Here is a 12,265-nt window from a genome sequence, read left to right as displayed (position 1 = left end):
TCATTGATACATTCCTTCTGGAAATGTCAAATGTTAGAACTTCTGGTGGGAATGTCAGATGTCAGTCTAGAAAGCAGTGTGGCAATCTCTTTAAAAATAAAACACGCAAAGCACCATGTGATCTAGAAGTTGCAGTCCTGGGCCTTTATCCCAGAAAAATGAAGACTATATTCACTCAAAAACCACTATATAGTTTATACAGCTTTATAGACAAAAACTGGAAACAACCCAGATGTCCTTCCATGGGTTAAATAAATGTACAGCCAAACCATGAAATACTACGAACAAACTACTGGTACACGAAACAATCTCAGTGGTTCTCCAGAGAACTGTGCTGAATGATGAGGCCAATCTTAAAAGGTATATACTGCATAATTACATTTATAGAAGACTTTTGAAATGACAAAGCATAGAAATGGAGAACAGATTAGTGGTTGTCTGGTGTTAAGAAGGAGGATGGTGGAGGTGACTCTAAAAGGGTAACATGGGTTAAAAGAATAACCATGATCCTTCTAGTGATGAAATGATCTGTATCTTGACGGTATCAATGTCAATTTCCTGGTTGTGAGATTTTACTGTAATTATGCAAGATGTTACCACTGGGAAAAATGAGTACAAGATAGCTTTCTTTATTATTTAGCACAATTACATGTGAATCTGAAATTATCTCATAATAAAAAGTTTAATTTGATATATTCTATTCTTAAAGGGGAATAAGCATCTTTGGTAGTAAGAAGAGTCATGAAACTCAACACCACTGGATAAAGCATTACTGTCTGCTCAAGAGTGAAAGAAAGGACACCAATTAATGAGTCCTCTGCACAGAGCCCACAAATTAGACTGAAACTGTGAAGGTAGCTGTGAAAACAGAAAAAAAAATTCTTTCTGGAGACCATGAGTACCCTTTGCAGTATAGTGTCTGTCATCTTCCCCTCAGATTCTTCTTGAGATTACTTCATGCAGAGAACCTCTTCTATCCAATTCATCTAGAGTTAAGCTGTATAAAAGAAAGTTTCCTCTTGCTAGTGGGAGTTTGTTAACAGTGTATAAGTCTCCTAGAAGATGAAAGAGGGCTTTGACCATTTCATTTTTGAAGCTTTGAGTGTATTAAAAAATGCACACATGCCCAAAAGGTTAAAATATTGTTTAATTATGGCATGTGTTAAGGTCTATCTTTAATAAAATGGTTCTCTTAATGAACATAAAAAAGATTAAAGTAAATGAATTAAATACTTAAGAAGCTACTTAAATAACAGAGAACCCCAAAGAATATAAAAAGACAGAATTAAGAACAAAAATTAATAAATTGAAAAATAAGCATTAGAAAAGACCTACAAAAAAAAAAAATCTGCCTGCTTATTTAAAAGACTAACAAACTAGACAAACTTCTGGCATGAGTGAGCCAAAACAAAACAAACCCAAGAATACAGTGTTAGGAAGAAAATGGGGCTTTACTACAGATAGAGTATATTTTTGAAAATTATACAAAGAATACTTTTGAAGATTCTGGGAAGACAGGAGAGTAAGAAGCACCAGGAATCTGTCTCCTCCTCAGGACAACACTTGCACTGCCACATTTTATCTGATATAACTGCTTTGAAACTCTGGAGTCTATGGAAGGCTTGCAACTTCCAGGAGAAGATTTGGATTGCAAATTAAGATTAAGTTTGGTTAATTTCAGATCTTAACACAGTAGCAGCTACTCATCCCCCATCCCTCTAGGCTTGTGTCAGCGAGTCATGTATGTGTTACTCTAGTAGCTTGCTGGAGCCAGGGTGAGCTAAAAGGACCATGTCCTTCAAATATAGTGGATCTGTGCTCTGTTTGCTGATTGTTGCTTCTGATCACAGAGGTGCAGATAAAGAGCCTCCTCTCTCCATTACACTGTTGTAAGGCCCTTCCTCTCTGGTTGAAGAAACTACCGGAGATTTAAAGGGCAGTATCCTTTTCCCCTCTTTCCTAGGGCACTTAAAAACAACTGTAAGGGGTGCCTGGGTGGCGCAGTCGGTTAAGCGTCCGACTTCAGCCAGGTCACGATCTCGCGGTCCGTGAGTTCGAGCCCCGCGTCAGGCTCTGGGCTGATGGCTCGGAGCCTGGAGCCTGTTTCCGATTCTGTGTCTCCCTCTCTCTCTGCCCCTCCCCCGTTCATGCTCTGTCTCTCTCTGTCCCAAAAATAAATAAAAAATGTTGAAAAAAAAATTAAAAAAAAAAACACAAAACTGTAAATAAGGGGAAAAGTTGAATGTGACCATGCATGTCCAGGGAAAGGCTCAGAAAAGACCTGAAAAGACCTTAATTTTACACCTCAGCCTGACCTTCAGCACAGAGACAGCCTACAACAATGACAAAAATAAACAAAAACAATAACAAAAAAAACCAGTATACCCTGGGAAGGGGGAGAATCTAATTTCCAGAGTTATCCCATTATTAGATTCAGATATCAATGTTCAACAACAACAACAACAACAAAATAAGGTGTATAAAGAAACATGAAAGTATAGCCCATTTAAATGAAAAAAAATCACAAGAAACAACAGGGTTGGTGAGGATGTGTAGAAGAAACTCGCATGCACTGTTAGTGGGAATACATATTGGTGCAGCCACTGTGGAAAACAGTATGGAGATTCCTCAAAAAATTAAAAATAGAATTAGTATATGATCCAGTAATTCCACTATTGGGCATTTACCCAAAGAATATGAAAACACTAATTCGAAAAGGTATATACACCCCTATGTTTATTGCAGCATTATTTATAATAGCCAAAATATGGAAGTAACCCAAGTGTCCATTGATAGATGAACGGAAAAATAAGATGTGATAAATATATACAATGGAATATTACTCAGCCATAAAAAAGAATGAAATTTTGCCATTTGCAACAACATAGATGGATCTAGAGGATATAATGCTAAGTGAAATAAGTCAGAGAAATACAAGTACTATATGACCTCACTCATGTGGAATTTAAGAAACAAAACAAAGAAACAAAAAAAGAGACAAACCAAAAAACAGACTTTTAACCCAAACAAACTAGTGGTTACCAGAGGGAGGTGGGTGGGGTGATGGGTGAAATAAGTGAAGGGGATTAAGAGTACACTTATCATGATGAGCACTGAGTAATATATAGAATTCTTGTACCACTATATTGGTGTTTTGTTTTGTTTTGTTAAATATTTGTTCATTTGGGGTGGGGAGAGTGAGACAGAGGGAGAGGGAGAGAGAGAATCCCAAGCAGGCTCTGTGTTCACAGCAGGGCTCAATCTCATGACCCTGAAATCATGACCAGAGCTGAAATCAGGAGGCAGATGCTTAATTGACTGAGCCACCTAGGTGCCCCTGTACCACTATATTGTACATCTGACACTAATATAACACTGTACATTAATTGTACTGGAATTAAAAGTAAGTAAATAAATTTAAAAGACAAGGAACATCTCAAATCAACAATATAACTATACAACTTAAGGAACTAGAAAAAGAAGAACAAAATTCCAAAACTCACAGAAGAAAGGAAATAATAAAAACAAAAGGAGAGGTAAGCAAAATACAGAATAAGAAAACAATGAAAATCAGTGAAACCAAAAGTCGTTTTTAAAAAAATCAATGAAATTCACAAACTTTTAGCTAGATGGACTAAGAAAAAAGAGAGAAGATGCATATAACTAAAGTTAGAAATTAAAATGGGGCTCTTACTACCAATTATAACAAATTAGAAATATAAGAGGGTACTATGAAAAATTGTTCACCAACAAATTAGACAATCTAGATGAAATGAAAAAATTCACAGGGATGCAAAACTACCAGACTAAATCACAAAGAAAGAAAATCTCAATAGAACTATAACTAATGAGGAGAGAGTAAATCAGTGATAAAAAACAAAAAATCTCCCAACAAAGGAAAGTTCTGGGCCTGATGGCTTCACTGGTGAATTCTATCAAATACTTTAAGAACTAATACCAATACTACTGAAACTTCCCAAAAAAATTGAAGAGGAGGGAACATGTCCTAACTCATTCAGTGAGGCCAGCATAATCCTGACACTAAAGCCAGACAAGGTTGCTATAAGAAAACTACAAACCAATGTCTCTTATGAATATTGATGCACAAATGCTCAACAAAATACTAGCAAACCAAATTGTGCAGCATATTAAAAGGATTATACACTATGACCAAGTGGTACTTTTTCTTGGAATGCAAGATGGCTCAACATACAACTCTGTCAATATAATAAATCAAATCAACAGAATGAAGAAAAAACCCACATAATCATCTCACTTGATACAGAAAAAGCATTTGACAAAATTCAAGAACTTTCATGAAATAAACACTTAGCAAAGTAGAAATAGAGCGAAACTACCTCAAAATGATAAAAGCCATATATAAAAATTTCTCAGTGAACATTATACTTAATGGTGAAAGACTGAAAGCATTTCCTCTAAGATCAAGTACAAAGCAAAGATTCCTGCTTTCACCACTTCTTTTCAAAATAATAATAAAAGTTCTAGCCAGAGCAATTAGGCAAGAAAAAAGAAATAAAAGGCATCCTAATTGGAAAAGAACAAGTAAAATGATCTCTGTTGCAGATTATATGATCATATATGTAGAAAACAAAGATCACACACACACACACATACACACACAATTGTTGGAAAAAATGACTTTGGTAAAGCACCAGGATACAAATTCAGCATACAAATAGCAGTTGCATTTCTATATACTAACAATGAGCAACATGAAAAGTGAGTTATAAATGAATTCCATCAAAAGGAATAAAATATCTAAGAATTAACTTAACCAAGAAGTGAGGTGTCTGGGTGGCTCAGTCGGTTGAGCGACCGACTTCAGCTCAGGTCACGATCTCATGGTTTGTGAGTTCGAGCCCTGCATCAGGATCTGTGCTGACAGCTCGGAGCCTGGAGCCTGCTTCTGATTCTGTGTCTCCCTCTCTCTCTGCCCCTTCCCCGCTCATGCTCTGTCTCTCTCTGTCTCAGAAATACATAAACATTAAAAAATTTTTTTTGAAAAGAAAAAAAAAAAAAACCAAGAAGATGAAAGACTTGTATAATGAAAACTACAAAACTTTGCTGAAAGAAATTAAAGATGACACAAATGAATTGAAACACATCCCATATTCATAAATTGGAAAAGTTAATATTGTTAAAATGCCAATACTACCCAAAGTGATCTACAGATTCAATTCTATCACTATCAAAATACCAATTTTTGTTTTTGCAGAAATAGAAAAACCCAACCTAGAATTCATATGTATTCCAAGACACCCCAAATAGCCAAACAATCTTGAAAAAGAGCAAAGTTTGAGGTCTCTTATTCACTGTTTTCAAAACTTACTACGAAACTAGAGTAATCAAAAAAGTATGTTGGCAGAAAGAGAGACATATAGAACAATGGAATAGAATAGAGAGCCCAGAAATAAACCCTCACACATATGGTCAAATGATTTTTGACAAGGGTGCCAAGACCATTTAATAAGGAAAAGGCAGTCTTTTCAACAACAGGTGCTAGGAAAACTAGATATCCACATGCAGAAGAAAGAAGTTGGACCTAACACTATATGTAAAATTAATTCAGGATGGATAAAGAACCTAAATGCAAGACTTGAAACAATAAAACGCTTCGAAGAATATAAAGGACAAAGCTTCATGATGTTAGATTTGGTAATGATTTATTGGATAGGATACTAAAGGCACAGGTAACAAAAGAAAAAAAGAGAAAGACAGAAAGATGGAAGAAAGAAAGAAAGAAAGAAAGAAAGAAAGAAAGAAAGAAAGAAAGAACAAAAGAAAAGAAGGAAGGAAGGAAGGAAGGAAGAAATTGGACTTTATGAAAATTTAAATATCTTGTGCCTTAAAAGACACTACCTACAGAGTAAAAAGGCAGCCCACAGAATGGGAGAAAAATATTTACAAATCATGTATCTGATAAGAAATTAATATTCAGAATATAACAACAAAAACCAACCTGATTCAAAAATGGACAAAGGACTTGAATAGAACTTTCTCCAAAGATCTACAAATGGGTAATGACCACGTGAAAAATGTGCAACATCACTAATCATTATAGAAATGCAAACCAAAACTACAATGAGATATCACCTCTTACATATTAGGATGGTTTCTATAAAAAAACAAACAAACAGAAAACAAGTGTTGACAAGGATGTGGACAAATTGGAATCTGTATTTGGTGGGAATGTAAAATAGAACAGTCACTGTGGAAACTGCTAGTTCCTCAAAAAATTAAAAATATAATTATCATATGATCCAGCAATTTTACCTCTGAGAATATATCCAAAAGATTTGAAAGCAGGGTCTCAAAGAAATATTTGTACACTGATGTTCATAGCAGCATTATTCACAAAAGGTAAAATGTGTAAGGAATCTACATGTCTGTTGACAGAATGGATAAGCAAAATGTGACATGTATACAAATGAATATTATTCAGCCTTAAAAAGGAAAGAAAGTCTGACATATGCTACAAAATGGATGAAATTTGAGGACATTTTGCTAACTGAAAGAAGCCAGTCACAAAAAGACCAATGCTGTATGAGGTACCTAGAGTAATCAAATACATAGGGATAGGAAGGATCCTCTGTCCAGTAGGAGGGGGAGAATGGGAATAATTAATAGATATAGAGTTCCAATTTTAGAAGATGAGAAGAGTTATGGAGATGGAGAGTGGTGATGGTTGCACAAAAGTGTAAATGTGTTTGGGGCACTTGGGGGGTTCAGTCAGTTGAGCGTCCAGTTCTTGATTTCAGCTCAGGTTATGATCTTGTGGTTTGTGGGATCGATCCCCAAGTGGGACTCTGTGCTGACAGCATGGAGCCTGCTTAGGATTCTCTCACTCTCTTTCTCTCTCTCTCTCTCTCTCTCTCTCTCTCTCTCTCTCTCTCTCTCTCCCTGCCACTTCTCTGTGCACGTGCACACACCCTCTCTCTCTCAAGATATATAAACACTGAAAACAAATAGTAATAGAGGTACCTGGGTGGCTCAGTCAGTTGAGCACTCGACTTCAGCTCAGGTCATGATCTCACATTTTGTGAGTTCGAGCCCCACATCGGTCTGTCTGCTGTCAGAGTGGAGTTCGCTTGGGATGCTCTGTCCCCCAAGCTCTCTGCCCCTCCCCTGCTAATGTTCTCTCTCTCAAAAATAAATAAACATTAAAAAACACATTAAGATTATAATTAACAATAATCAAGTGTGAGTGTGTATAATGCCATTGACTGTACACCTATGGGTAGATGGTAAATTTTATGTAATGTGTTGTTACCACAATAAAATACAGACATTAAAAAAAGAATATTTTGCCATTTGAAATATTTTCATCTTTTGAAAACAAAGATCACAGAGTTTGATAACATACTACATAGGCATGTATGTTATCAAATTGTATTATCTTTGCCAAAAATTGCCAAAAATACTGAAGATGAACCTAAGTCTACAGGAAACAAGAACTGAGAAACAAATTAAACACCATGGAAAAGGGGAGACAAATCCAGAAAATGAGACATTCTATAAAACAATTGGCCTGATGTCTTCAACAAACCAGTGTCATAGAAAAAAAGTATGTGGGAGGAAAACTGTTCTAAATGAAAAGAAATATAAGAAACATGAGAACCGGGGCGCCTGGGTGGCGCAGTTGGTTAAGCATCCGACTTCAGCCAAGTCACGATCTCGCGGTCCGTGAGTTCGAGCCCCGCGTCAGGCTCTGGGCTGATGGCTCAGAGCCTGGAGCCTGTTTCCGATTCTGTGTCTCCCTCTCTCTCTCTGCCCCTCCCCCGTTCATGCTCTGTCTCTCTCTGTCCCAAAAATAAGTAAATGTTGAGGAAAAAAAAAAAAAAAAGAAACATGAGAACCAAATGCAACGTGTGGTCTTTGATTGGATCCTAGTTTGAACAAAACAGCTACAAAATAAATTTTGGAATAATTGAGAAATATTAAATGTAGACTGGACATTAGATGAATTAAGGAATTACATCTAATTTATTATACACTTGCTAGATTGATAAAGTTATTGTGATTATGTAGGAAAACGCCATGTTTTGAATTTGTATACTTTAGGGGTAAAATATCATGATGTTTGTAATTTACTTGAAATTATTTCAGCAAACAAGAATAGATGAAACAAATATGACAATATTTAACTATTGTTAAATCTAGGTGATGACTATATAGTATTCATTCAGTATACCAATCTCCCTAACTTTTTATGTATTTCAAATTTTTCATAGCAAATATTAAGCACATACACAGAGTAATGCTGCAGTGAAAAACCTGGTACATACCTTGAGGCTCTATCAATCACTCTAAGGTCTGCTAAGCCGTATGCTAGGCAAAAGATCTAGAACAGTATTGTTCAAATTGCAGATTGCAACTGTGTAGTCATTCCTAAAATCAATTGAAGGGGATTGTGACCAGTATTTTTTTTAAGTTTATTTATTTTGAGAGAGAGAGAGACAGAGCACGTGAGCAGGGGAGGGGCAGAGAGAGAGGGAGAATCCCAAGCAGGCTCCACACTGTCAGCATGGAGCCCAATGCGGGCCTCGCGCACACAAACTGTGAGATCATGGCCTGAGCCGAAACCAAGAGTTGGACCCTTAAATGACATAGCCACTCAGGCGCCCCATGACCAGTAATTTCTTACACATGAAATAGAATAGAAAATATCTAAGGGTTTTCAGTTATTAAGGATGAATATTACATGGAACTTTGTTTTAATCATATGTATCAGTTACTTTTATATGTGTGTACCGATTATGATGTAAAGTCCATTTTTTACTATAACTTGTATGCAAAAAGTTTAATAGGTCGCTCGGGTGGTTCAGTATTTTCCACCAGAAGTCACTAATAATGGTGCCTTCTCAAGTTTCAAGTTAATTTCTCTTAAATTTCTTTGACAATGCTTTGTTAGCTGCACCAGGGTTATCTGATGGATGACCCAGACGTGTTCTCATTTTCTTTGTTTTGATTTTTCTAGTAACTATGACTGAAGTTTTACCAAAGGAAAAGAAACAGAAAGATGAGAAGACCTTAATTCTTGGTCAAGCTGTGGTGGACCTTCTTCCTTTACTGGAAGGTCAGATGTGTGATTTGCTCAATAGCAGATATAGCAAAGCTCATAAAATTTAGCTCCAGTGAAGTCCCTCAGTGAATTTGAGGGACTTAATAAAAAGATGAGCACATTTATCTCTGCCTAACCTTTCCTTCTATGACTTGACTTTGCCTTCTTCTTGCAGGAGAAAGTTCATTTGAAACAATAATCCCCTTGCACCCTGTGCCAGGCTCGCCTTTAGAATCACTTCGATCAGGTGCTAAGGTAATCAGAGTTTTAAATCTCAACTTTCAGCTAGCCATTTAGTCTACCAAGTCTATTTGCTATAAAGGTTCAATTTATTTGAGTCCAGTTCATCAGGTGTCTTCTTTTCACAGGCACACATAGCGTTAAGTTCTGGGAAACAAAGATAAATAAGGCAGAGTCCTACTTTAGGAGTCCATAATCTACACACCATGGATTATAATCAGTGTGATTAGATGGTGGAATGGGGCATGTGGGCACAGAATAGTTATTGGTTATTTTGCCCAGGGGTACATGTAAGGAAGGCTTAACCATGGAAATGCCTCTTGAGCTATGTCCTGATGGATTAAATTGAATAATATATGAATGCACCTAAAACACTTTCTGGCATAGTGAGCCTGAATTGGTAGTCTGTGCCACTGGTGTCTTCTGGGCTTTGTTTTCCATTCTTCCTGGGGATTGGTAGCTTCTTGGGGCGTTACTTTTGCCACTCTGGTGCAAGTGCACTCACTTTCAGCAGATACCCAGGTGCCTTCTGTTTTGCACAAGTAAAAGAGAGAGGAAGGCTCAAATGACCCAACTATTTCAAATGCAGTTCCCTAATTAACCATTACTGTAGGTCCTCCCTGCTTCTTGTTGATTCTGACCTTGGAGCTGCCATAATCCACTCCTGCATCTCCTGTGGTTCTTTCCCTCTTATTTAGGCTGTGGTTGGTTTCTTCTCAGTTTTTGTTTGTTTGTTTTTGGTTCTGTTTAATATCTGATTTAATTTGCTCTCTGTCTTTCTAAGATTACTAAAACTATGTAGTCTAGTGATGGCATTTCTTATTTTCCAAGGATATTATAGCATTATCCTTTTATTGGCTCTAAAGATATAATTTAGTATTTTTCTGTCATTTCATGTGATTTGTGCTAGAAAGAGGTATATATTTGAGCTCAGTCTGCCTTTCTTGGTTCCATGTCCCTGCCTATGTACTATTGATTTTCCTTACATATCTTTAGAAGAAAAGTCAGTCAAATGGATTATTAGTCCTTAGGATATTTGCTCATAGTATTCCTGTGTTCACTTGTTTTACACACTCAGTGAAAAAATATGACAATTTCTATTTGTTTGAGAATTCTCATTTTATTTTATTTATTAAGTTTTATTTATTTAAGTAATCTGTATACTGAACTTGGGGTTCAAACTCATGACCCTGAGATCAAGAGTTGCATACTCTTCTGACTGAGCCAGCCAGGCGCCCCCAGAATTCGCACTAATTTTATATTTAAGCATTACACTGATTATTCTCAAGACTCAAAGAGTAAAATGATATAAACCTGTTCTTGGAAAAGAAGTTCCAATTCATCTTCAAGTATTCCTTGTCTTGATTGATTGAGTGATACAAATTAGAAACCTTAGGGACATTTTACTTATCCTTCCAGAGACATATTGATTGATCAGAGGTATGACATTATTCAATGCCTCTGTTTCTTAAAATCTGCTTTCCTTTGGGGTGCCTAGGTGGTTCAGCTGGTTAAGTGGCTGACTCTTGCTTTAGGTCATGATCTTGCCGTTCGTGAAATCAAGCCCCTTGTTGGGCTCTGCACTGACAGTATGGAGCCTGCTTGGGATTCTCCCTCTCCCTCTCCCTCTCCATCTCCCTCTCCCTCCTTCTCTCTCTCTCTCTCTCTCTCTCTCTCTCTCTCTCTCTCTCTCATGGACATGTGCTCTCTTTCTCTCAAAAGGTAAATAAATAAACTTAAAAAAAATTCCCTCGGACCCTAAATACAACCAATCCCCAAATCTGCCTTTTAGCAAATCTAGCCTTTTATATCTTCTAAGTCCTCTGGACTCTCCTTAGCTTTATCCCCACTCTTTATTGCCTTATAATCTCTCATTGGAACATTACAAGTAGCCTTGTAACTACCCTTGCCTCCCCCAGTTTCGCCTTCCCATGGGTGGAAGGGTGTTTGTAGGGTGGCTTACAAGGGAATATGGTCACATCTCATCCCCTGCTCAGTACTATGTAGTTCATGGATTCCCCCACTGCTTACATGTTAAGGTCTAGATTCCCTAGCAGTCATGCAACAGCTTTTATAATAGGAGTCTGACACTTGTTCAGTCACATCTCTCAGACTCCCCTCATTATGTTTTATATTATAAAATCCTGAACTACTTACATCTGAACTGAATATACCATGCTATTTCAATCCTCTTTTACATAAACTCTTCTTTTTGTTCAGAATTATTTTCTTTCCTTTTCCTGCTTATCTAAATTGCAAACTCTTACTCATTTTGTAAGTCACTTCAGACGTCACCATTTCTCACTTCTCCCCACCCCAATAATTAACTATTCACTTCCTCCTTGGTGCTCCTTGACTAGGGACTAGGGCATTTTATACAGGTCTCTTTTATAGCATTTACCATAAATCATGGAATTATAATATGAATCCCATAATAAAAAGAGCCACATCTCCTTTATCTTTATATTCCTTTTTTTTTTAAGTTTATTTACTTATTTGAGAGAGAGAGAGCATGCACGTGTGTGTGCGAGGAGGGGCAGAGAGAGAGGGAAGGGAAGAATCCCAAGCAGGCTCCATGTTGTCAGCACAGAACCCACGTGGGGTTTGATCTCACGAACCATGAGATCATGACTTGAGCCGAAATCTAGACTTGGACGCTGAATGACTGAGCCGCACAGGTGCCCCTATCTTTATATTCCTAATGCTGTGGTAAAGTGCCTGGCATATAATTAGCAACCAATACACATTTTATTTTATTTTACTTTATTTTATTTTTATATGGAATGCTTCATGAATTTGCATGTCATCCTTGTGGAGGGGACATGCTAATCTCTGTATTGTTCTAGCCAATACACATTTTAAAGCTACTTTTTATGGTATCCTGTGTGAAAATGTCAGATATATACATATGTATCTATATCTGTATCTATATCTATCTATCTA

At 36.9% G+C, this 12,265-nt stretch overlaps 1 protein-coding gene and 1 non-coding gene across 5 annotated transcripts in view; one reads left to right on the top strand and one right to left on the bottom strand.

Annotated features, from left to right (window-relative positions):
* Positions 1 to 12,265, top strand: part of CFAP70 (cilia and flagella associated protein 70) — a 113,474-nt gene that overhangs the window by 16,023 nt on the left and 85,186 nt on the right. For all 4 annotated transcript variants that reach the window (XM_086680002.1, XM_086680003.1, XM_086680000.1 and 1 more), the window contains exons 4-5: positions 8,999 to 9,097; positions 9,258 to 9,337. In XM_086680002.1, coding sequence (XP_086536128.1) covers positions 8,999 to 9,097; positions 9,258 to 9,337 — 179 coding nt within the window. The remainder of the gene's footprint in view (positions 1 to 8,998; positions 9,098 to 9,257; positions 9,338 to 12,265) is intronic.
* On the bottom strand, positions 12,095 to 12,197 carry LOC112854949 (U6 spliceosomal RNA). Its single transcript, XR_003223020.2, has one exon. It is a non-coding gene; the product is annotated as a U6 spliceosomal RNA (small nuclear RNA).

Source organism: Puma concolor, chromosome D2 (assembly GCF_028749965.1).
Source record: "Puma concolor isolate L17-30 chromosome D2, mPumCon1.1.hap2, whole genome shotgun sequence".
In the NCBI taxonomy this organism is placed as follows: domain Eukaryota; kingdom Metazoa; phylum Chordata; class Mammalia; order Carnivora; family Felidae; genus Puma; species Puma concolor.
This window is presented reverse-complemented; position numbering and strand designations above follow the sequence as displayed.